The sequence below is a fragment of the Triticum aestivum genome, chromosome 2D, assembly GCF_018294505.1.
Source record: "Triticum aestivum cultivar Chinese Spring chromosome 2D, IWGSC CS RefSeq v2.1, whole genome shotgun sequence".
In the NCBI taxonomy this organism is placed as follows: Eukaryota; Viridiplantae; Streptophyta; class Magnoliopsida; order Poales; family Poaceae; genus Triticum; species Triticum aestivum.
Window position 1 is genome coordinate 122,881,415 of NC_057799.1, and position 25,925 is coordinate 122,907,339.

General features: G+C 46.0%; 2 protein-coding genes across 6 annotated transcripts; both read left to right on the top strand.

Annotated features, from left to right (window-relative positions):
- Nucleotides 1-886: 886 nt before the first annotated feature.
- On the top strand, nt 887-11,093 carry LOC123052099 (uncharacterized). Its single transcript, XM_044475183.1, has 5 exons — nt 887-1,312; nt 1,448-1,498; nt 9,906-10,039; nt 10,418-10,518; nt 10,607-11,093. Coding segments are annotated over exons 1-5 (666 nt in total). The 5' UTR covers nt 887-934; the 3' UTR covers nt 10,609-11,093.
- Nucleotides 11,094-13,245: 2,152 nt separating this feature from the next.
- LOC123052100 (pentatricopeptide repeat-containing protein At5g61400) lies at nt 13,246-23,395 on the top strand. Of its 5 annotated transcripts, none has more exons than XM_044475185.1 (5): nt 13,246-13,676; nt 14,299-17,025; nt 17,642-17,721; nt 17,809-17,897; nt 23,110-23,395. In XM_044475185.1, the coding sequence occupies exon 2, from the start codon at nt 14,452-14,454 to the stop codon at nt 15,601-15,603; it is 1,152 nt and encodes a 383-aa protein (XP_044331120.1). In that variant the 5' UTR covers nt 13,246-13,676; nt 14,299-14,451; the 3' UTR covers nt 15,604-17,025; nt 17,642-17,721; nt 17,809-17,897; nt 23,110-23,395. The 5 variants fall into 4 exon arrangements, with proteins under 5 accessions (XP_044331120.1, XP_044331122.1, XP_044331119.1 ...); XM_044475187.1 differs by having other exon boundaries at nt 17,815-17,897; XM_044475184.1 differs by lacking the exon at nt 23,110-23,395 and having other exon boundaries at nt 17,809-17,992.
- Nucleotides 23,396-25,925: the final 2,530 nt, after the last annotated feature.

Here is a 25,925-nt window from a genome sequence, read left to right on the forward strand (position 1 = left end):
TCCCATTGATGAGATGAGGTAGAGGAGGGAGAAGGCAGTCGAGTATTGGAGATCGACAAGAAAACTCACTAAGAAAGTCAAGGTGCACTGTACCGCCGGACACATTTTTGGTTCAACAATTTTGCGTATGATCGGCCAATGCGTTGTACCGCCGGACACGAGATGCGTGACTTCAGCTTCAAGAGTAGCTGGACAACACTATCATATGACCATTTATATGCTTCACATGCGATAGCATCCCCAGCTCAAAGTGTTCCATGGGTGATGCCAATGGAAGGCTGGACTAAACTGAATACGAATGGAGCTTGGACAACTGATGGTGGTGCAGGTGCTAGCATAGTACTCAGAGACAGTGCAGGCCACATCATTTATACATCATGCAGGGTGCTATTCTCTTGCATAAACGCCTTAGAAGCGGAACTTAGTGCATGTATAAAAAGGGTTGTCACTTGCAATTCAAAGAACGGAGGTGCCTATTCACGTGGAAATGGATTCCCTGTAGATGTAGGTTGTGAACACGGTCAATGATGAGGTCATTGATAGATCAATTTTCTCCTCGCTGGTGAGGAAAATTAATCATTTGAGGAGTCTTCGTAGAACTATAGTTACACATGTTTATTGTAGTTAAAATTGTATCAGTGATTTCCTGGCTATGTTTGCTAGAACTAAAAGCAGAGCAGTTGAAGAGGTCGTTGATCTTTGTAACTTGAATTGTCACCACCTGAGTAATACAAAGTTCACCCGCAAAAAAAAACAACAACAAAAAACTAGCATATCTCAGCATGTGTAATGCGCAGCGTGCCATGGAAAGCCTAAATATCGTTTTTTCTTCACCATTTTCTATTAAAAAAGAAAAAATCCAACAAATTCATTCCACCCAAATTAAGTGCGGCTACTCGCTCGACGGGCTTGCAGGCAGCAAAGGCGTTCCCGTATGGCGGCAGCGCGCCAGCTCCACGGCCTCCTCCGCCTGCCGCCTCCCCGCCCCCTCCGCCCCGTCTTCGTGCCACCGCCTCCCTGCCGCGCGCGCCCTCCCCCCGCCTCCCTGCGTATTCCACACCCACCATCTCCTCTCCCCACGAAACGCCTCTCCAGCGCTCCCGAAGCCAAAAGCGAGACGGCGGCGCCGCTATTGGAGGAGGGGGAGAATGGAGCGACGGAGGATGAGGCGCGGGGGGCGCAAGAAGGGGCGGAGGGATACGTGGAGAGCGTTGGCGCCGGGGACCCCGCGGGCCCTCCGGCCCATCACCTCGCGGTCCGCGCTGGTCTTGGGGACCCGGTGTTCTTCCTCCTGACTTTCGTCGCCGTCACGGTGAGGCACTGAGTCTCTGCCATCTAATTTCAGTTTCCATTAGAGTTTTTGAAAGATTAATTCTTCCATATTGCTGCAATCTTGAGGTCATGGAGTGTCTCTTCTTATTTCCTACATCTTGTGTTGCCTTGTCAGACATCCGTTGCCTTCATCAGCATGGTAGCGGTGGCGATTCCTACGATGCTCGTAAGTCTGGCTTCTCAATGCAATTTCGAGTTGATGTTACTAGAAAACGGGAAATGAATGAGCACGCGATTTTAAATTTGTTGTTTGGTGTGGGGGAGTGGAAATTGAGAAGGGATTAGGCATAAAAATTTGTACTCATGCCAAAAAAAATGCATTATGTTAACCCTTCACCATAATTTACATTATCTTCCCTTATCTATTCCCTCGTTGATTCCCACGAACCAAGCAAAGGAATAAAGTTTCCTAACATTCTTACACATAATTCTTATCATGCGCCAAACAGAGGGTTTGGAATAAAACAACTCATCCCATTTCTAATGTCAATACAACTCTCTGCTCTAAACTCATACTCCCCTTCCCAAATACTCCCTCCCTTCCGGTATGGAGGGCCTATCTCAAAATATTCAGATTTCCGTTGTATTAGTCCCACTTTTATATTAGTCCCACTTTGAGTCTCAGTGAGTTAAAAATGCTTCGAATCCGACGCAACATTTAATCCATGGAGATAAGAGAGGGGGAATTACACTCTTAGGCTGTCCTCAATGGGAGTGTCATAAGCATATCATGCATGTCAACTTAGACATTTTCGCTGATGTGGCACACAATTAAATGAGAAAAGAGAAGATTTGGCATCATATCATGATACCATATCATATTAAATGATGTACATTGTGTCATGCATGATAGTAAATGAGGCAATCTAAGATACTAGCTTATGATACTATGCACTGTAGAAGTAGTATCATACACTATCATCATACTAGTTGGAGATGGGCAAATGATGATAGTGTATGATACTACTTCTACAGTGCATAGTATCATAGTACCATATCATACACTATCATCATATGCGATGTGCCCCCTCCCAAAGAGACGGGGTCCTCGGCCGTTTCTTGCACAAGTGGCAAATGTTGGGTTCTGGACGATGGCCCTGGTGAGTTCTTGGTAGCGCCGACCGGCCATGGCCATGGGGTGATGGGGATGGTGCGCCAGTCTGGTCTGGCGATGGGGTGGGCTATAGCTCGGCGTGTTTGCCCCGTGGTGAGCGGCTTTGAGGTACTTTGGTGGCGATGTGCCCTTGGCCAGACGATGCGTCCTCGCGGTTTAGACATGGGAGGGGAGTCGACGACGCTGCAGCCCGGTGTGGCTTTGGTGGCCCTGGTGCCAGCGTTGTGACGCCCAGCGGCAGGCGTCTGCGCTCCACGAAATGCTACGGCTTGGTGCTAAAGCGGTGCTCTTATCGGCGTGGTGTTGGGAAGAGTTGCCAGGGCCGACTTGGATGCATACTTGCATGGTGTAGGGGTTCGAGTCCAAGGTCGGGCCGCTGAGGCTGCCCATGATCTTGTTGGCTTGGTGGTCGTGGTAAACTCGATCATACCCAGGGCCAGGCCTGGTTTCAGGCCGGGCTTTGTCAAGCCTGAAGTGACAATCCCAAGCCCGAAGCCCGAAAATATGTGCTTTCTCAAGCCCGAGCCCGGCCCGAATGCAAGCCTGAAGCACGAAAGCCAGCCCGAATCCAGTTTTTCAGTCTACACACGTGTAGGCCCGATCCGAAGCCCGAAAGTCCGGCCTGAAAAGGTGAGAAATGGTAGCTCGACCCGAATATTCTTTCGGTCTGTAAAATGAAGCCCGAGCCCGGCCCGAGAGGCAAGCCTAGCCCGGACCGGCTCAGGTTTTTCGGGCCGGATCATTGGACCGAGCTTCCCATGAACGGGTTTAGGTGGTGGTGGCGGCTGTTAGGAATAAGCAACTTGTATTCCCATGAGGCCATAGGCCGATATATATACATGTACAGGTGTGGAACATATGCAGGAAACCCCTTATACAACAGGATAAATACAAAGGGGTACATGACTTATATTATAACTCTAACACCCCCCCTCAAACTCATGGTGGATGAACAACACTGAGTTTGGAGAGATAAAAGCCATGTTGTGCTCTAGTCTGGGCCTTCGTCAGGAAATCAGCCAACTGTAACTCGGAAGGCACATACTGAAGAGCAATAACCTGATCCTGCACAGCAGCGCGCACATAGAAAGCATCAACACCAATATGCTTGGTGAGCTCATGCTTCACAGGATCGCGCGCAATGCTAATAGCACCTGTACTGTCAGATAAGAGCAGAGTCGGTGTAGTGACAGAAACACCAAAATCCTGAAGTAACCAGCGTAACCAAGTCACCTCTGCCGTCAAAAGAGCCATGGCTTGCAACTCAGCCTCAGCACTCGAACGGGAAACTGCAATCTGTTTCTTCGTCTTCCAGGCAATGAGAGAACCACCAAGAAAAACACAGTAAGCAGAAAGTGAATGGCGATCAGAAGGATCACTAGCCCACGTAGCATCCGAATAGGCCTGAAGCTGTAAAGAACTGGAGCTAGGAAAGAATAGACGGTGAGAGATCGTGCCCCGAAGATATCGAAGAACACGAAGGAGATGACTATAGTGAACCGATGTGGGAGCAGAGACAAACTGACTCAGAATATGAACCGGATAAGAGATGTCCGGACGAGTGACAGCAAGATAGACAAGACTGCCAACGAGATGACGATAACGCGTCGGGTCAGGGAGAGGAACACCATCAGTAGCACGGAGGTGAACATTGAGCTCCATAGGAGTCTCAACAATGCGTTCGTCAGTAAGAGCAGCACGAGCAAGAAGATCCTGGATATACTTTTCCTGGGATATAAAAAAGCCATCAGAGGTAGAAGAGACTTCAATCCCAAGAAAGTAGCGAAGAGGTCCAAGATCAGACATAAGAAACTGCTCACTAAGACGGGCCTTTACAAAGGCAATATACTCGGGGTCATCCCCAGTGATGATCATGTCATCAACATAGAGAAGAAGAAGAGTCCGACCACGAGGAGAAAGGTGAATAAACAATGCTGGATCATGAGCACTTGCTGAAAAACCAGCAGTAGTGACCACAGAGGCAAAACGCTCAAACCAGGCGCGAGGGGCTTGCTTAAGGCCATAGAGAGAGCGACGAAGACGACATACCATGCCATCAGGAACATAATACCCAGGTGGTGGCTGCATGTACACCTCCTCACGCAGCTCACCATTAAGAAAGGCATTCTTAACATCAAGCTGAGATATAGACCAGTGGCGTACAGAGGCAACAGCAAGAAGTGTCCGAACAGTGGTCATATGGGCCACAGGAGCAAAAGTCTCGTCATAATCACGACCATGCTCCTGCTGAAAACCACGAGCCACAAGACGAGCTTTGTGACGCTCAAGAGAACCATCAGAGCGAGTCTTAACCTTGTAGACCCACTTACAAGTGATGGGACGGACTCCGGGAGGAAGAGAAACAAGATCCCAGGTACCAGTGCGTTCAAGAGCAGCAATCTCCTCTGCCATCGCAAACTGCCATTCAGGATGAACAACAGCCTGACGGTAAGAAGTCGGCTCAAGAACAGCAGCACCAGCGGTGGGAAAGCCAAAGCGATCAATAGGCGGACGAGGACGAGAACGCAAGCCATAAGTAGGCTGAGAGGAAGAGGACGACTCATCCAAGGAGGCATCCACAGGTCGTGAACGACGAGTGTAATGCTGAGGCAAAGATGGAACAAGAGAAGGAGGAATCGCCAAGGTAGAATCGGGGGGTGGCGACGAAGAAGTCACCGGAGATGAAGGTGTAGAATCCGGTGACATGCTAGGCGAGGAGACCGGGGAAGATGGTGGCGGCAAATCGACGAGAGGTGGAGAAGCAGAGGGAGTGGAACGAATAGGCACAGGCGCGACGGGGGTGATAGGTGAGTCAGGAAAAGTGAGGAAAGAGATATCCTCCACTGAAAAAACGAGGAAGATGGGCGTGGGTAGAAAGGACGAGACTCATCAAAAGTCACGTCTCGAGAGATACGCATCCGACGACCGATAGGATCCCAACAACGATAGCCCTTATGCTCATCACTGTAGCCTAAGAAGACACACTCAACAGACTGAGCGGTCAGTTTGGTGCGTTCGCGAGGGGCAAGAAGAACATAGCAAACACAACCAAACAAGCGAAGCATCGAATAATCGGGAGAACGATCAAAAAGACGCTCAAAAGGAACACCACCCTGCAAAGCAGCGGACGGCTGAAGGTTGATAAGATAGGCGGAAGTGGAGATAGCCTCGGCCCAAAAATGAGGCGAAAGAGAGGCGGCGATCATCATCGCACGAGCCGTCTCAAGAAGGTGACGATGCTTGCGCTCAGACACGCCATTCTGAGCATGAGCACCAGGACAAGAGAACTGGGCAAGAGTACCCTGCTCAGCAAGGACCCCACGCAACAGCTTGGAGATATACTCGCCAGCAGAGTCAGCATGGAAAACACGAATAGGTGTAGAGAACTGAGTGTGAACCATGGCAGCAAAACGCTTATAGATAGATAACACCTCACTACGAGAAGACATAAAATATATCCAGGTGTATCGAGAGAAATCATCTATAAAAATAATATAGTAGCGATGACCGCCTTTCGAGGAAAAGGGAGCTGGACCCCAGACATCGGAGTGAACAAGGTCAAAAGGACGCTGAGACATAGTGTCACTATGAGGATAAGGTAACTGGACCTGTTTACCAAGCCGACAACCCTGACAGTCTAAAGACACACCGCCGGAGACAGAGCCAAGAAGACCACGTCGAACTAAGGATGAGAGACGAGAGCCACACAAGTGACCAAGGCGATGATGCCACTGCTGAAAAGAGCTGGTAGACAAGGCAACAGAGGGGGAAAGACTGGCGGCGGTGGCAGCGGAGGGAAGGTGAAGACAGTCAAGCTCCCAGAGACCCTGAGAGTCACGGTGTCGGGGGCCAGCACCAAGGAGAGCACCAGTGTGACGGTCCAGAACAGAACAAGAGTCAAAGTCTAGAATCACCCGACAACCGGAGTCAACAATCTGACCACCAGAAAGGAGCTGCATGGTAAGTCGAGGAACATGAGCAACATCAGGAACATGAAAAGATGAGGTGCTAAGAATGCCTCGACCATTAACCGGGAGGGAGGTACCATCAGCAGTAAGAACATGAATAGGAGAATCAAGAGCACGAATAGAAGACAAGGTGGATGAATCATGAGTCATAAGAAAAGATGCTCCAGTATCAAGAATCCATGGAGATGTACCTGACTGTGGTGAAGGTGGTCTCACAATACCAGAGGAGTCAGTAGCAGAACCAGTAGAACCCGTCGGTGAAGAACCAGAGCATGCAGCGAGCAAGCACCGAAGGCGCGTAATCTCCTGCTCAGTCAGGAGCTCAACGGAAGAGGGCGACGTAGATGCACCCGGCAATGAAGAGCCGGAGACAGTCAGCAGACCACGAAGTCCCACAATCTCCTGCTCGGTGAAGTACATAGCTGAAGTAGACGACGCAGTAGCACTGGGAGAGAAGCGGCCACCAGGCCCACCACCACCTGTGGAAACCGCCAGAGGAGGCGACAGAGCATAACCAACATCATCCGTAGAGGCCATGAGAGGAGCCGGTATATAGCGACAATCACCATGTGCAGAGGCTGTAGGAGGAGTCACAGAAGAGCAACCACCAAGACCGTCTGGAGAGAACGATGTAGAACGACCATCACCATCTGCGAAAATCGCCAGATGAGACGACTGCACAGATGGATGAGCACCAAGCACCGAGGAAAGGCACATGTGCGAGACAGGATCAGTGTAGGGTACACCAAAAACACCGTCAAAAATCACCGGAGACGCCTTTTTTTTTTAGAGTTCAGGAGGCTCGATCTGGCCTCGAGCGGAAGTTAGGGCGAGAAGCGAGTGGGCGGGCAGCTTCGATTCTGGGGCGTCACGTCGAGCAGAGAGGAGGACCAGCAGCGGGATCGGACGTGGGGACCGCGGCGGAGAGGGAAGCAGCCGCGGCGCCACGAGAGGAACGACCTGATGCCGATGGAGTGAAGGACGGCGTCCGGCGGCCGCGACAGCAGCCTGAGGAGTCGGCGATGTGAACTCCGGCAGGGCTTCGGCGGGAGCGGCGCCTCTCACGCCAGGCTGGAGCGGCGGGAGCGGCGGACGGCGGAACCGGGCGGGAGCGGCTGGAGCGGCGGGAGCGGCCTGGCGGGAGGGGCGGGAGCGGCTGGAGCGGCCTGGCGGGAGGGGCGTAGCGGCGGAAGAGGCGCCGGCGGGAGACGCAGCAGCGAAGAGAAGACGCGGCGGCGGCGGGATGGGATCGGAGCACGAGTTGCGCGTGCGAAAAAAGAGACCTAAAGCTCTAATACCATGTTAGGAATAAGCAACTTGTATTCCCATGAGGCCATAGGCCGATATATATACATGTACAGGTGTGGAACATATGCAGGAAACCCCTTATACAACGGGATAAATACAAAGGGGTACATGACTTATATTATAACTCTAACAGCGGCGACGCGGCGGGGTGTGTCTCCTCCTGCTGTGGTGGTTGGCCTTGTCGGCATACTCCGGTTTGGTCTAGCTTCGGTGGACTTTGGGAGTTGTGGTCATGGCTTGGGAAAAATTCTTACTACACGTGGCCGAGTCTGACGCCTGCGGGTGCCTTCCCCTCCTTGGAAGCGTTGTCATGGCTCTGACCACAACTCCCTTCCTCGTGCACCAGGGGAAACCCTAGATCCGGCTCTTTGGACTAGGTGGCGGCAACGCCGGTGTCATGGTGTTGGTCCCCTCCTTGGAGGCATCGTCCAGGTTGCTCGTGGAGTCCCCCATGGTGGCTGCTGCTCAGGGCGTGGGCCTTCAGGTACAATGTACACCGACATCAACACTTCCTCGATGACGCTTCCTTCAGGTCCGGCCGGGTCCCGCTGTCCATATGCCGACTCCTTCTAGGCGCATAGGTGAGGGGCACATTGGTCCAAGCTGTTCGAGAGTCATGGTTGTTGCAAATGTCTCCGACTTCAATCATGGTGCAGTCCGGTTGCTCCCTGTTTTGCCTCATCGTCTTCAGCTAGATGTTGGACTGGGTGAGGCATGTTCGTAGTAGGCATGGTGGGTGTGGTTGCTAATCCTGGAGATTAGTGTTGTAATAGCCGAAAGGCATTGTACCTGGCTTTTTTGCCTATTCTTCTTTAATGGATGATACACATGCTATGCATATTCTAGAAAAAAAAGGAATATGCTAGATGTCTTAGTAATATTGCTACACCACTTACCATGTTAAGAAAGATGGGAGCACCAATGTATGTAGCCTAATGGCATGCCATGTGATTTCCCGAACTATTTCCCTATATACATATGACCTTCTTCACTTGAAAGAGGCGGCCGGGGGCAAGACTTTGGACGCTTACTTGCTCACTTTGGGCTCGTTTGTTATCTAACTGAGGAAATATAGGCTCCCAACAATGTTCTGCATTTCGTTTGGTTCCCACAAAGCCCAGGTTGCATGACAACAGTAATGCAAACACGACGTTTGGTTGCAAGTATGTTGTCCCCAGATGAAATGTGCTGCTGTTTGGTTACGTGCAAGACATGCGGTTGGGGTCGCAGTGTGGATCCACATGGCTTTGAGGTTACGGGCGCTGCCCGAACTCACGAGGGACTGCCGCGAGGGGCGCTGCCCCATTGAACCTGGTCACATTTGCCCTGAGACTAAACTAGTGCTAGAGTTCCCTTTGGATTAGCCTAGTGCTAGAGTTTCCTTTGGACTACCCTAGAGCTAGAGTTGACCTTGGACTAGCCTAGTGCTGGAGTGCCTTTGGTCTAGCTGAATGGTAGGGTTGCCTTAAAATCCGGCGATAACCAATGTGGTCCTTGGACACTAGCTAGAGTTAGAGTTGCCCTTGGGTCTACACTGCCAGCCGTCACCCATGAGGACCTTCAATGAGGACATCACCAAGAGATTGCAAATCCCCCCTACCCGGGGTTGGAAGTGCTGTGGAGTTGGGTGATGGAGAGAAAGGAGTATCTCGTCTCTCTGACGAACTACCCTCGGACCCAAGCGTTCCCACAAATCTATTTTTCGGGCTTACCTGACAACACTCTTATCTCTTTAACAGAAAGTCTGGAACTCATGACTGGACCCACATGGAACTTCATCTCTTCATGTATATATTCCAAATGCCAGTGTTAACATATTATCTTGTTTTGGAGCTGCTAATAATGTGGCATGTCGTTAGTCATAAAACCAATGTTTATAACAGTAACACGCTGTATCGACTAATATACTTTGTGTCAGTTTATGTTATGTGTGCGCGAGTTAGGAGAAGCAATGGTTGTTTTGACGATAGGGGGAAATTAAAAAGAAAAAGTTATGAGAGTTGAGGAGCTGATTGCTGAAGATTGAAATAAGAGAATGTGTGGTGTCCGAAAATGACAGGTTGAGAGGATGGTTATGTGCTGTGAAAATACCCATCAGCTTCTGCACATCGTTTTGCCCCTTTTACATACTATTAGTATGACTTTTATTTGATGGAGTTTTCAGACTCGGTTCTATTCAACAGGCTATGAGGAGAGCTGCAAATTCATTTGCTCTGCTGGCTGATGCAGCTCTGGATGAGTTACCGAGTACGATGACAGCTGTAAGGCTCTCTGGCATGGAAATCAGTGATTTCACCCTTGAACTTAGTGACTTGAGGTAAAACAACATAACTATATACCTGAGTTTCATATGGATGCTCATCTATTCTTTTGGTTATAGGAAACCAAAGATTTATCCATCTACCTATGTTGTAGCACTATAGTTGCAAATTGATGTAGGTTTATATTATTTGACACACATTAATTGCAGCTGACCTGCCCTCAATTTCACATCTGTAGACCGAACTCAGTTTTAAATCCGCACACTGAATATGATATTGATCTAAAGTTGCTTACAGTTAACATCGTAGACACATATAGTCGAAATCTGAAGAGGCCTAATTTTGCGAATCTGTCATAAGCATGAGAACTCTTGATAATTATTCAACTCATTAGTTCATCCCATTGTGTCTGTTCCTGAAACAACCATTTGCAGCCAAGTGATAGCAGATGGCGTGAACAAGTCAACCAATATTGTTCAAGCAGTAGAAGATGGAATAGGACAAATGAGGAATATAGCTCGGCAGAAGACTAAATGTATGTGTCCGTAATGCTTATACTTACCACACCAGTGCTTATACTTGTTGCATCACTTGATCTCTGATATATATGGTGATGCACGCAGAGAATGGTAGACAAGCGAGGAACTTGCGGAATATTACCACCGCAGGGCCAGCTAAAAGTTTAAATGATTCGTCTAGCCAATACATCGACGGTAGAAGAAATGATCAATCATCTGTTAAGAGTATCTCGACACTTTTCACAAAACGAGATGACTCGTTGCGCCAAATGGCGCATAAGACTGCTTTTGGATGGGAAGTGAACGCTTAGTAATATATTACCTCTGTTCATTAATACAAGATGTTTTTTAGACTGAACAGAGGGAGTACAATTGTTGGTAAGCCACCTTGGTTCTATATGAGGTAGAATGAGAAACTGAAGAGGCAACGAATGGTCTTCGATTTATGAACATGCATACACCGTGTACTTAGGATGCTCCAATTTGGAAATATTGTGCAGCGCCGAAAATGAACTTGTGATAGACGAATTAAGTGTTCTTCCAAAGATGCAATCTGCACATTTTAGGTTGATACTTTTGGATTTTTGGTTTTTATCATAACATAGGTTCACGATCGACAATTTGACTTGTGACTGTGGCCGCACAGTCAAACCATGTGGCTTGCACCACGCAGAGAATGATGCAATTGTGGACTGAGGTTAAGGTGAACTGGTGCTAACACGTGGTCAACTTCTTTGGCTGACTCGTTGCTGGCCATACCGAGCTTGACTTCCTGGCCGCCGCCCGAAATTTGACGGAAGCTGCGCCTGTCATAAGCCACCAACCAAACTCGGCTATACATTGGGGTCACGCGATGTATTCTGCGGCAACCTTGGAGCATCTCCAGCCGCACCACCAACAGGTCCCCCAGACTCCTTTTTTGGCGCCGGCGTAGAAAACAGCCCTATCACGCATCAGAAGCCCAATTTTCGCCGGTTAGGGCCGAGACTGGCGCCGGCGGACCCAGGCCGAACCCGGCGGGCTAGGGGCGCCGGGGCGATCGTTTTTGGCGTGAAAGAACGGCGGGCCCGCCGAGTCAGCGACCCGCGCCTCGTCGTCCTCACACCGCCTCGGTTTTCCGCGGGGAATCAATGTCAAGGCTGCCGCCGGTCAACCTTCCATTGATTCCTCACGGGGCGGCGCTGTGCGGCGACGCGCCCCCTTCCCGCCACGCGTACACACGGCGTCACCCCCCCCGGCCGCTATATAAAGGAGCGCTTCCCTCGCCGGTGGACACACCCGCTCGCAGCCCCTCTCTCCCCGTGCACCGCCACCGCCTTCGAGCCCTCTTTCCTCTCCCTCCCCGTTCACAGCCACCGCCGATGATGGGCGAAACGTTCCCCGGCGATGGGGCGGCGGCGAATGGCTTCGGTCGCCGCTCTCTGCATGAGTGGGAAGCCCATCTCCTGCACGAAGCCAACTACCCGGCGCCTCCCGACATGCGCGCGCCGGGGCAGTGGAGGCTTAGCGTCGGGGCGTCCCCGACGTCACACGCCCCGACTACTTCCGCGCCGAGATCGGGCGTGCGCGGGCGTCTCTGACGGAGGAGCAGCGGGCCCTCCCGGAGTACAACGCTAGCAACCACGAGGCGTGGGCGGCGTACTTCGAACGTCGGCAGGCGGAGCAGGCAGCCTACACCAACAACGTGCCGGTGGTGCGGGGGACCAAAAACAGCGACGGCCGCCGCCTGTGGTGGGGCGCCCCGGGCCGCATGCTCCATGCCGTCCTCGAGCACCTCGAGGGCGGCAACGAGCCTCCGCTGATGTACCCGGCCGCCCCGGTCCCTCGCCGGAGTGGCGGCCAATGGATGCCGAGGAGGATCGGCTCCTCTTCCTCCTCCTCCCACTCCTCCGGGTCGCCGGCGCTCTTCAGCGTTGAGGCCGAGCCCGCGGAAACGCCGCTCGGCCGGCGCACCCGCAGCGCCGGCATTGTCATCAATGAGGGCGGGCGCGCCTCCTCCTCGGCTCCTCCCCACTTCGTCAAGCCGAAGACGCTTGACGGAGCCGGGGCTCGCCGTCGTAAAGACGGAGCCGGAGCTCGACGACGAGGCGGCCATGAAGTGGGCGCGGGGGGACTGGGCGCGGCTGGAGATGGAGCGCCAGCGCCGCGCCCTGGCAGAGATCGCCGCGCGGCGTCGTGGGCGCGAGGAAGGGGGCGTCATCGTGCTTGAAGACAACGACGATGACGCGCCGCCACCGGCCAAACCTGTCCGCTAGGGCGACCCCGGGCAAGGGTCCAACAGCGTGAAGAAGAAGAAGGACGACGGCGACTACGTCGCGCTCAACGAGTTTTTTATTTTGTAAATTTGAAGTTTTCTATGTAAAAAGAATGAAGAACGCTGAAATTTATGTCCTATTTGCCGAATCTTTGTAATGTTTGCCGAATTTTAGCCGAATTTATTTTCAAAAATATTAGAAAAAGGGCGACTGGGCGGTGGCCGGGAACCTGATTGCCCCCACGCTGATTTTTAGCGTCGGTTCGCCCTCATGCGGCGATTTTCCGAGCCCTATCCAGTGCTTCAACAATATCGATACAAGTTCATGTAGTCATTCGGGTCTTGGACGGTCCACGCCACTTCCGCCCCTCGTCGGTGTCTCGCGGGCCCACCTGGCAGTGACGCTACTGCAGCGGCTCCCATCTGTCACGCTCACGCCGGAACGATGGATCCTGTCCGTTGGATGAAACCGCACTTGCGTTGGATTCCCAGCATACCTAGCCGAGGAGCAGAGGCCAACAAAAAACTTCGTTAAACCCCAGCAGAGCGAGGGCGCGCGGCGGCGGGGCGGCGGGCGTAGGCGGCGGGGCTCGGCGAGAATGTTCGGTTGCGCCACTAGCGGCGAGAGTGCGGGGCGATAGCCGACGGCTTGAGCGCGTGATTGAATTAGCGGTCAAGCGGGGGACGCGCCGGCTCGGGCTGCGGTAATTCCCCAATCGCCTCTTGCTTCGGCGCCCGAGATTGAGAGCCCCCACGGGCCAGGCGCCGCAGGACCTCACCGGAGTGGTGGGCATGCCGGCGGCGATGAGAGGTTGCCGTGCCGGCGGCGAGCGGCGATAGCAGGCTGTCTCCCTCACATTCTCAGCCTACAATGTTAATCGAAGCTGCGCTAACTGGCTCGGGTTGATTTTCCAATAAAAGGTTTGCCCCGGCTCCTTCGCAATCCTGGCTCCGCAGCTGCTGCCCTCAAGTGTTCATTATTATGCAAAGCTAGGCCACATTTCTGTTGTAGTAGTGAGTACTGGCAACGAGCTTTTTCCTATAAGATGCCTAGGTTTTTTTCCCATCCGACTGCATATAATTTACCTTTGCTGCCTAAATTGCAATATTTATGCTCCCAGCTTTAATCTGGCCCAAGTTGTAATGTCATATTCTGTCAGGAGCAATGGTGGATATACTCTGAATCGTGCCCAGCTGAAAACATCTGTGTACAAATTAATTCTGCCGAAGTAACATCCTTGCTATGTTTGCATGATTTAAGTCCTCATTGTGGATGTAGCTGCTCTCTTCTAACAATAAGCATGCTATGTCTGCTGTTTTTTTCTTCATGTTCGAGTCCTTTCTTTTGCTACAGACAGATTTCCACTGTTGTTCCCTTCTTTAAATGTTATTCCTTGGTTGGGTGCTTTTAATCAGGTACAATGGTTCCTGCCAACCTAAATTTAATCCTGCACCATATGTTCTGAAAACAGAAAGCTTTGATTTGTTGCTCTAAGCGAGCCTTGACACTGAGGATAACAGTTACAACGTTTTTCTTTTGCAGGAATTTTTCATGTAACTTGTCCTATTATTTCCTGGGTGGTCCTCACTGTTAACTTTTCAAGGAAGTTTGCTCCATGAAGTACAAAAGTAGTGGACATTCTTCCTTCTTCCGCTTATGCTGTCAGTGTAAGGAGGGGATTGGCGGCCCTCTTCTATGCACCGAGCAGTGCTAAGTTTCATGCGTCAAGCCCTTGTAAAAAGAAGCTGCCCTCCGGCGTTGCGACTTTACTCTGTGGCTTGTTGCTTGAAGAGCTTAGATCATCAAGAACCTGCTGGAAGCTTCTTTTTCAGCGAGTATAAAAACCCGTGTCTTCCTCCCTTGATCACACTAGCAGTTCGTACATCAAACTGGAACAAGGCCAGGAAGATTACCTTCAGGGAGTGTGTGAAGTTATATGGGCTATCCCGGTCAGTTGGGCTGTTTGCATTGCTTATGCAACCCTTCTTGCCGCGAAGAATCAGAGAGATCCGGTGCTTCATACGGAGCATTGTTGATTACTGTGGAAGTGCTGGCCCAGAGTTGTTTGAGTTGGCACCTATGTTGGTCAGTAATTTGGGTGGGTCAATGACATTACTACAAGTTCATGCTACAGCCATTCGGGTTTTTGTAGAGTTGTCAATGTTTGAGGATGCTCTTCTCACTTACATTGAGGCCAAGAAGGTTGGAGTTGAACTGCAGTTGTGCAACTTCCTGCTGAAGTGTTTAGTGGAGAGGAATCAAATCATGTCTGCGAGGAGTTTGTTTGATGATATGAATACTTCTGGTCCATCACCAAATGTGTACTCTTATTCAGTTTTGATGAGTGCTTATACACATGGAGATAGGTTATGCTTGGAGGAAGCTTTTGAGCTTCTGTGTGAAATGGAAATGAAAGGCGTGAAACCGAATGCGGTAACCTATGGCACTTACCTCTATGGGCTTTGCCGTACCAGACATGTGTCATCTGCATGGAATTTTCTTCAAATGCTTTGTCAGAGAGGCTACCCTCGCAACAGTTATTGTTATAATGCTGTGATTCATGGTTTCTGTCATGAGGATCAGGTTCACAAAGCCATGGAGGTGTTTGATGGGATGAAGAAGGGCGGGTTTATCCCAGATGCCCATAGCTATAGTATATTAGTTGATGGGTTATGTAAGCAAGGGGATCTATTGGCAGGCTATGACGTGCTTGTCGAAATGGGATTGCTCCTACTCTGGTCAGTTATACTTCACTTTTGCATGGTCTTTGCAGAGCTGGAAAGGTTGAATTGGCATTTGACTTGTTTAGGAGGCTCAAAGAACAAGGTGTCAAGCATGACCACATAGTTTACAGCATTTTTCTTGCTTGTTGTTGCCAACATTTGGATCTGGAGGTTGTCTATGACCTTTGGAATAACATGGTTCATCATAATTTTATTCCAGATGCTTACGACTATACTAGTCTAATATATGCATTCTGTAGACATAGTTACCTCAAAGAAGCATTGGGAGTATTCGAACTCATGTTTGAGAAGGGAATAAGCCCGAACATTGTGACATGCACCATTCTAGTTGACAGTTTCAGCAAAGAAGGGATGATCAATGAAGCCCTCCTATTCCTGGATAAAGTACGCCATCTTGGAATTGTTCCCAACCTTTGTATGTACAGAGTTATCATAAATGGTCTGTGCAAGGTCAACAAATGCGATGATGTGTGGGCCTTTTTTGCAGACATGATAAAAAGAGGCTGTGTTCCTGATACTTTCATCTATAGTATTATTATTGATGGCTGTGTGAAAGCACTGAAACTTCAGGAGGCTTTCAGATTGTTTCATAAAATGTTGGATGAGGGTACAAAACCTAATATATTCACATATACTAGCCTAATAAATGGTCTTTGCCATAATGACAGACTTTCTGAAGCTGTGACATTGTTTAAGCATATGATTTGGGAAGGATTGACACCAGACAGGATTTTGTATACATCTCTTATTGCATGCTATTGTAAGCGTTCAAACATGAAGGCAGCTTTGGAAATTTTTAGAGAGATGGAGAAAGGGGGTTTGTCAGCAGATGCTTTTGTTTATACTTGTTTAATTGGGGGCTTCAGTAAAGTGCTTGCGATGGATGGCGCACAATGGTTGATGGAAGAAATGATAAATAAGGGGCTTACACCTACTGTAGTAACTTATACAGATATCATAGTTGGATACTTCAAAACTGGAGATGAGAAGAAAGCTCATATGATGTATAACAGTATGCTCCAGGCAGGCATTACACCAGATGACAAGCTGAGTAGTATGTTGGGATTTGGCAATGATGGAGATAGTTTTCAGGACTCCCTGGAAGAGAAGGATATATCATAAGTTTTCAAATTGTGCTCTATGGGTGAACGATTACTTTCAACAATTCACTGGTGGTGGAGAGGGAGAGCAGTTGAAAAACTTGGTATACAGTGAGCAGCTCTCAGTGCTGTAGCGAGCTTGTACAAGCGATACTAGAATTGCGAGGGCCTTGTGTATCAAAGTGGCCTGAAGACATAAGCATGTCTATCCACGTATTCCTTAAGTTTTCTTATTTGATAGTCAACTGAGAAGCATTTTTATTGAGATGAAAGCAGAGAGCAGCCGTGATTGATGAGATCTGGCATACAGCATGTCATTACAGACCCAGGATCAGATCTAGACTGGTGTCTGTGTGTCAAGTGAACAGTGCTAGGCAGCATCTAGGCAATCTCAGAGATGTATATGATAACCTACAGTTCACCAGGTTTGCAGCTGTTATATTGTTTTACTTTTTTTTTCAGTCCTTATTTACACCGAAATTCTACTGTCGGTGTTCTACACCACTTGGTTCCATGCCAACCTTAGAAAAGGAACCTCTCGAAATGGTATATTGGTATTACACCATGCTGCAGGGAAATGTTCTGCACCTATAATATCTTAAGCTAATAGGTCGTCGTATGAGTTGGTGAGTTTCATACATACCTTTGTTGTTTAATGAAATCAGAGCACCTCTGGACCCTCTTTGTACGCATACTGATCTGTACATCTGTTTTCCTGTTGAAAGTTTAGGAGGATTTAGTTTTAGTTCGGTAAATTGAGCAAAATATAGTCCAAAAACGACTAAAAATTAATAAAAAGATATAAAGAACAGTGTAAGTATGTATTTGTTACCTTTTCCGCATCCTTCTGGTGCATGTATTCCAAGTTTACTTCTTGTCCATCATTTCAATACCATTCCATGTTTCTATCTCTACTGGGTTAGTTTTTGCATGTACAAGCATTCATCATTTGCAGCAATATTTCTGACAAAAATTGTTGGATTGCATCTTCCTTTGGACGATTGAGTTGCTTGTGTTAATATCCGCTAATGCCTTCATCAGGGTTTCGTGTTACATGGACTTCTGTGGATGAACATATCAAAGACGATCTTGATCTTCAGAGTACTGCTCAAGAGGAAGAGGTAGCAGATTCTGCTCAGAATTTTCTACAGCATATTCGAGCGAGTTTCCATCTCGTTGGTGATACTTAAATGGTGCTAATGTGCTAGGTGCAGGCTATTATACTTGTAGCAGAAAGCATGGGAGAAGGCACTCGGCGTGCTTTGAATAAAATTGTGCAGTTGAGGCTGAGAAACTTGTATGTTGCTTCATATTCCTCTTTCCCTTCAGCATCACACTTCCTTTATACCATGTATTTTATGTGTGATAGAAAAATCATATAGTTTTGGTCTCTGTCTGTTCACATTCATATTGCCATGTACCGAAGTATAACAATTCATAGGTTCACTTTTTTAACTAAAACCACGACAAGAATTATGGAACGTAGGGAGTACATAACAATTCATGTCACAAGACACAAGTGAATGCTGCCAGCTTTCCACAGTTGAACTAAGCCGCTTGATTGGGGAAATCAAATTTGTATTAACAAATGTAAATCTAATAACAAGAGTGTTTGGTTGATTGATTCCATTAATTCTGTAAATAATTGAGGGGTGGAATCTTCCTTTCTAAAACTTTGAATTTCATGGGTACATTTTAGTCATTTTGTTTGTTACTCTTCATGGCTACTATTTATTTCAAGAGCCAAAACATCAATATTGCTACCTGTATCTGACCATTTGAAAAGAGAATATTGTTCTTTTATATAGTGCAGCCCGGTACATGAATATGGCATGCTATTTCGCAAGAGAACGTGCACATCAATTACTGTTAGATTTAGGTTTAACTTCATTACCTATCCTAAGCTAGTGCACCTATATGAAACTCTAGTGGAAGTGTTGGGTCATTACCATAGTTGAAAAGCAGAGTCCCATGGTCGTGTGCCTCCCACTCTCCCAGCAGCGAGGAGTTGGTCAACAGACGTGTAGGATTCCCGCGGCACAACCTTGTGGTGGCCGGTGGTGGTGGATGGTCTTCGCCTCTCTCAACTAGGTATAATGTGTTTCTTTTGCACCGTGCCGATGTACTCCTGTGTCATTATAATAGGACTTATGTTTCTTTTGGGCCTATGTCCCGGTGAATCTCAATACAAGTAATGCATGAGTCATCACCAAGATCACTTGTGTCATAATTGGGAGATAGGAAAACTCTTGGTTGGTCAATGGGATTTGATGGTGAATTTATGCCTACCCCCATTCTAGAATTAAGGTACCATTGTCAGAATGCTCGTCTTAATTCATAATTTGAATTATTTAGACAACACGATTTATGTTACCTTTCTTTCATGACAAAATCTTCTAGTTGAGCCATGTAAAACATTCTTAATGAAGTCAAAATTAAAACATGCCATGATGGTAACACAAACATCATCGATTGCATAGTCGATACAAGAGAAGAGATGTCATTACGATCAATATCTTCTTTCTTTATTCACGCCTCGCTACAAGTCTTCGTTTGAACCTTTTGAGATTTTCCTCAAGAGTCATGTTTGATTTTGCAAAGCCATTTACACCCTACCATTTAAACTCATTTGGAAAACTCTATTAAGTTACATACATCAGTAGAGTCCATAGTCTTCATTCTACATGGCGAAAGACCATTAACATTTAATGTTGAGGCTCAATGCTAGGTGTTGTATTTGGGATTTCATAGTCCTCGGTTCCACATGATGCATATGAACAAAGATTTCATGGATATTCAGTATGTAAGATCGCTTCTCCTCAAGATTTGTGTTCCTAGGCTCCGGCTCCCATGAGCACATTATTTTTGTAGAACATATATCATGCTCCAGAGTCTAATGTCTTAACAAGTACAAATTTTTATTCTAATCCGCATTACCATTGGATAGAAAATGGAGAAGAACTAACGAAGCATGGCACATGATTATAACAGCATTGATCAGAATTATAATCATAAGCCACATGGTACATTAGTATCATGATTGACATAGATTGGCAAACTTGCAACTTTAGAATTAATGTGTGCTTCAGATGTCATAAGGGAGTAAGTATACATAGTCATGGTTAAAAAAAGGAGTTAGAATATTAGCGTGTTTTTCATCCATTCTCCAAATTAGACTTCTCGTTGGTTCCATCTTAATAAGAGAACTTCCTTTAATTGTGGTGATATGGTCTTACTAGGATAAGTGACTGTGATATCTCATCTTTAATGAGACGTTCCATTCCCTCCTCGGCATGTGGTATACTAGAACAACCTCAATTTCGATGATGTCTCATTATTTACACTTCTCTTACAGTTTGGTTCTACCAAAGCGCACATGATCATTGCAAACTATTCATGAAAATAACTCGCCCCATGGCTAGACTAACATCACATGATTGTAATTCAACTTAACTAGGGATTTAAACCACACATAATCATTGTATTACAGGGACTAAGTGGTTCACCTCAAAAACATGAAGAATCAAATTGCCTTCTAATGTATTATTCTTTATTGTCCTTATGACAAAACCCTAAGTCTCGACTTTATCAGGTGAAGTGCCCTTAAAATGCTCCTCAATAGAGGCCAAGCACTCCTTGGCATAGTTTGAGTCGGGAATTGAGTCTCTTATTTCAGCTGAGATGGTTTTCTTTATTGGACCTCTCGCACTATTTTGCTTAATGTCGTAAAAAAAAATCTTAGCGTAATTCTCAATGTTAGTGGTAGGAGTCGTGGGAGCTTTCCCATGTAATGCATGTTGTAGGTTGTTAAGCCCAAGCATGAAAATGTTCTTTTCCTTCCATTTGAGAAAATCAAATGGAGTGGGCGCTTCCCCATGTAATTCTCAATGTTAGTGGTAGGAATCGTGGGAGCTTCCCATGTAATGCATGAAAATGATCTTTTCCTTCCATTTGAGAAAATCAACTCCATCATCCAAGTAAATGGTACCATTGTTGGTGTTCATTGCTAAAAAGAGGTGATAACTTGAGCGTCATAACAAAACTTCAACCGTGAATTAACTTTGTAATTGATCTGAATTAGAAACATGTTTAATTGTTGCTCTAATCTTTCTTACCATTGAGTTGAAAACGAAAAGAAACTTGTGTATTTATAATTGACCATAGAAATAATCAACATTAGTCAGAATATTATCATATGTTGTAAGAACTTTTGCTCATTAAATATTTGACCAAAACTTTTTGTTGGTTTTATTTTGCTTGGAGAAACTTCAAATTGCATAAAGAAACCCAAAATATTTTCTTTGGGGCGTAACCCTCTCAACAACGCGCCACATCGGAACCCGGGTCCCCCCCCCCCCCTCCCAGTGTCGCGCCGTATCTTGATCTGGATACGGTGGCAAGTGAGCGAGGATCGGGTCGTTGCATCCTTAGTGGCGTGCTACATTGGTGCCCGGATGTAGTGGAAAATAAGGGTCTTCGCATTTGACCCGACGAGTGTGAAGGGTAAGGAAACTAGCCAAGCCTAGGAGGATCCACTTAGGTAGCTGGAATGTAGGTTCCCTGACAGGGATGCTTCGGGAGCTAGTTGATGCAGCGGTGAGGAGAGGTGTTGATATCCTTTGCATCCAAGAAACCAAATGGAGGGGATAGAAGGCGAAGGAGGTGGAGGATACCGGCTTCAAGCTGCGGTACACGGGGATGGCTGCAAGCAAAAATGACGTAGGCATCTTGATAAATAAGAGCCTCAAGTATGGAGTGGTAGACGTAAGAGACGTGGAGACCGGATTATGTTGGTCAAGCTGGTAGTTGGGGACTTAGTTCTCAATGTTATCAACGCGTATGCCCCGCAAGTAGGGCACAATGAGAACACCAAGAGGGAGTTCTTGGAAGGCTTGGAGAACATGGTTAGGAGTGTACTGATTGGCGAGAAGCTCTTCATAGGAGGAGACCTCAATGGCCACGTGGGTACATCTAACACAGGTTTTGAAGGGGTGCATGGGGGCTTTGGTTATGGCATCAGAAATCAAGGAGATGTCTTAAGCTTTGCTCTAGCCTACGACATGATCGTAGCTAACACCCTCTTTAAATAGAGAGAATCACATCTAGTGATTTTTAGTAGTGATCAACACTCTAGCCAGATTGATTTCATCCTCTCGAGAAGAGAAGATAGGCGTGCATGCCTAGACTGTAAAGTGATACCCGGAGAGAGTATTGTCCCTCAGCATAAGCTTGTGGTTGCTGACTTCTGCTTTCGGGTTCGTGTCCAGCGGGATAAGCGTGCCAAAGTCGTAAGGTGATACCACATTAAAGTTTTCTAAATGAAATCTCCTACTGGTTCCATTTTTCCAAAAAAATAAACATGTTTTCTAGCATAAATCCAGGGAAAATTTTATTTAGAAAATTTTAATGTGGTATTAATGTTGACGCCATTATTATGATTTTTTAGTGATGATCTCGTTTTTAGTACCATTTGAATGTTAAAATATTAAGATTGTAGAATGATATTAATGTTAAGCACAATTATGACTCGCTCCCTAAAGTTTCTGAATATTTTATTAGGAAATTTATTTGGGCATGAAGTGTATCTTGATGTCATCCTTATTGCATTTCCTTAAGGGTGTGATTATTGCTAACGAGTTGAGGCCATGTCAGGCAGAATGCTAATGGCTGTGTGGTTGGTTTTCCGCACCGCACTGTGTGATCTAATAATGTTTGGCTAGTGTCTGTTGGAAAAAATTAAAGTATTTGTCGATGCATTTTAAATGCCCGGCTAAGTTGTACTCCCAAGTCTGATGTCAGCCTAGCCATGAGGCGAGATCGGTTACCTTTTGACTGAATGATCATGTGTGCTATGATACAGTTAAGATGCATGAGAAGTGTCAATAATGAGACATCATCGAAATTGAGAGCTTGTTCTATTATACCACATTTAGGCTTACTAAGACCAATAGCACTTACAACAAAAAAACTGTGTTACTTCTCCGATTAGGATGGAACCAACAAGAAGTCTTATTTGGCTAATGAATGAAAACCTCACTAGTGTTGTGACTACTTTTATTATGTTTATGTGTACTTACTCCCTAATGAATAATAGAAAGCACACATTAATATTAAAGAAGCAAGTTTGTCAGTCTAGTCTCAGTTATGACATTAACATTGCTTGTGGCTTGTGATTATATTTCAGGTGAACTTTGTTTATAATCATGTGACATGTTTTTTTATTAAGTTCTTGTCCGTCTTACGGACCAAGAACTTAAATTAATGCATGTTAAGACATTAGACTCTAGAACGTGATATATGTTCTACTAGAGTAAAGTAATCACCAAGAGCCTAGGAACACAAATCATGCGATATGAGTTCCTATGCATCATGCACTAAGAAGGAATCATACACTAAGAAGGACTAGGAAATCTCTATTATATCACCTAATGTTGAGCCTCGGTATTTCCCTATGACAAATAATGAACTAATTGGTGCGTGATTGCTCATCGTGTATTGTTGCCATATAGGGTGAAGACTACAAGCTCTGGTGTATGGAACTTAGTAGAGTTTTCTAAGTGAGTTAAAATGGTAGGCCATAAATGGCTCTGTAAAACTAAACGTAATTTTGAGGGAATTTTTGAAAGGCTCAAACAATGGCATGTAGCCAAAAGGCTCATAATAAAGAGAGAAAAGATTGATCACAATGGCATCGTCCTGTCTTGACTGAGGAATTGTCACAATGCTTGTGTTATCATTCTGGCATGCTTTTATGCTGATTGAATTTTTAAATATCCTGCGAGGCTCAACATGAAAGTTTTGTCATGAAAGATACTCCCTCCGTTCCAAAATAGATGACCCAACTTTGTACTAAGTTGGGTCATCTATTTTGGAACGGAGGGAGTAGGAAACATGGCATGTTGTAAATAATTCAAGTTATGCACTAAGTCAAGCGCGCTGATACAATGGTACCTTAAGTTTGTGGTGTGAGTTTCACTGCCTTTTGTGGATGAAATCTCATTGGCCAACCAAGAGATTTGATGATGCCTCATGCAGTATTTGTATGGAGGTTCACCGGGACATGAGTCCAAAAAGAGTATAAGTCATATTATATTGGTATACACTGATAGAGTATGTACGAAACACATTAGGCTCAAGTACTCTGTCTCACCTGCTCCGAATGTCGATGGTGATAAAATTGTGACATTTCAATGATCGAGGAATCAGTTAAAACTGACCTGATAATGCCAGTTCTTTATGCTTCGGTTGTCAAAAGCACCATATGTAATAAAATATGAACATATCCTTATTTATGTGAGGTGTGTGTGGATATTAGGAATTCTACTGCACGCCATGTTACATCTCCACTTTTGTGGAAAGAGCTACATCATGGGAAAGCTCAAGAAAGGACAACCATGGCATCATTAGTGATGCAAACTAGTTCGTGTTATGTTAAGAGGCTACCAGACATGTTATATGTCGAAGGAATTCTTTTCCCAAAATTAAAAGTAGTAGACAACACCTTTAAACCAGTTATAGTGATTATGAACATGCAATGCTCTATGCGAGTAATAACATGTCAATTGTGTTGCCAAAACTATTGACACTATATTAATGTTGTGGAAAATAGAGTCCAAGATTAAACATATGATGTTTGTCTTTTGCGGTTCATCTTGCTAAAGGATTACCACTGACCCTTCTATGGCTATGTTGTCAGACATAGGTCTGGAGATCCTTTTGATGACAGTCAAATAAACCAATTCCCATAAAGTATTATGCTTTTCATTTCAAGATATGGTACTGTAAGTACCGAGGTTCGGTGACATTTCTTTTGTCATTGTGACACTTTATTTTGGTTTGTTATTTCTATTGAGAGTTGGCCTATGATGTTTGCTTGTTAACCTTATGATAAAGGGGTAGAATGTTGAAATTGATCTCCTGGTATAACAAACCGAGAGAAAGTGGGGGAGAAATGTCTCTTCCCCTACGCACATGTTTGATCCTGGCACCCAAAACCGAAGTTGGTTTCAGTTCCTTAGGGCATGTACAATGGTTCTATCTTAGGAATGCCGCGTAGGATAAATGATGAGGTGGAGGAGAGAGAAATCATAAGAAAAGGCTTGTCTTCTCTTAAATAAGAGATGATCTCTTAGCACAATATGTCTCACCATGTTTTTAGGAATAGCTAGTTATTGAAGATAAGGCTAAGAGATGACCCATTGTAGACATGTTTTTTGTCATCTTTAAATTACGTGCAAGACTTAAGATAAGACTATCTTATCAACCATTGTACATGCCCTTAGCGTCTCTGGCGCGCATGCACAAACACGTTTTATGGGTTAAACCCCCTATATTCCTAAATCTCAATCCTGCTCGTGAGTGCCCGATCTCTGATTATCTTTTCGGTGTTCTAATCATGAGATTAGGATCCAATCACATCAATTCATGTCTCTCATATTGTTTACTTCATTTTTTGGCTGTCCAGTGGCAATCAGCACCTTGAAAATGTGGTTAACCAACAGTTACTTGTACTACTTGTATAATGAAGAGGGAACAATAGGTCATTTGTTCTTGCAAATGACATATGACGAAACAATTACTTTTCACCAGGAAAAGAATATCTACAAAAGGTTTACTAGGATAGCCCCATCTCCAAAATAATTGAGCACAAGCCTCTAGCTGGAATAACTATAATATATTCAGAGCTTTGCACTATCAAATGTTTCCTCCATCTTTAACTGTTTCTAGTCTAAGTATCTACTTGTACATAGCTTTAGAATGATGACGTACAAAAAGGGCAGAAGAACACTTTGTGATGAGACGCCAAAAGCGTGATATCCGTGGATATGCCCCGGAATAAACCATGAACTGGAACTGGTTAGGCTTAAGGGCCATCCTTTATATGGGAGGGAATATATATTTCGAGTATTATCTTAAAGGGAAAAAATATTATGTCAATTGAGCGGTTCTGCCTGTTTATATGGTACATTGTTTTCTTTTTCAAGGCTTGTTGGTACCATGCTTCGAGAACAACATTTTGCAGTTTTGGATATATTCTTTTTTTTTTTGAAATATCTCCTTCTCTGAGCAGCAGCAAATATTCCTGGTTGGTTTTGGTTTGTTAGTTCAGCATGAATTCCATGCTCTTTTTCATTTGGTTTCCGTCATGTTCAAAAATATTAATACCCCCCCCCCCCCCCCCTCCCCCCACCCAAAAAAAGCATCACTGCAAAAAAAGAAAGAACAAAAACTGGTATTTTTTGAAATCGGAGCCCTCAGGAGTATCCATTAATTAAGAAAAAGAGAATTGCCTGGTTAGCTAGTGGAAAGCCACACTACTATTGGA

Excerpts from the sequence above, each read along its gene's own strand:
- LOC123052099 (XM_044475183.1), top strand. The coding sequence starts at position 935 with ATGGCGGCAGCGCGCCAGCTCCACGGCCTCCTCCGCCTGCCGCCTCCC. Across the intron at positions 1,499-9,905 it reads TGGCGATTCCTACGATGCTC|GCTATGAGGAGAGCTGCAAA; the intron begins GTAAGTCTGGCT and ends TCTATTCAACAG. Across the intron at positions 10,040-10,417 it reads CTTGAACTTAGTGACTTGAG|CCAAGTGATAGCAGATGGCG; the intron begins GTAAAACAACAT and ends AACCATTTGCAG.
- LOC123052100 (XM_044475185.1), top strand. The coding sequence starts at position 14,452 with ATGCACCGAGCAGTGCTAAGTTTCATGCGTCAAGCCCTTGTAAAAAGA.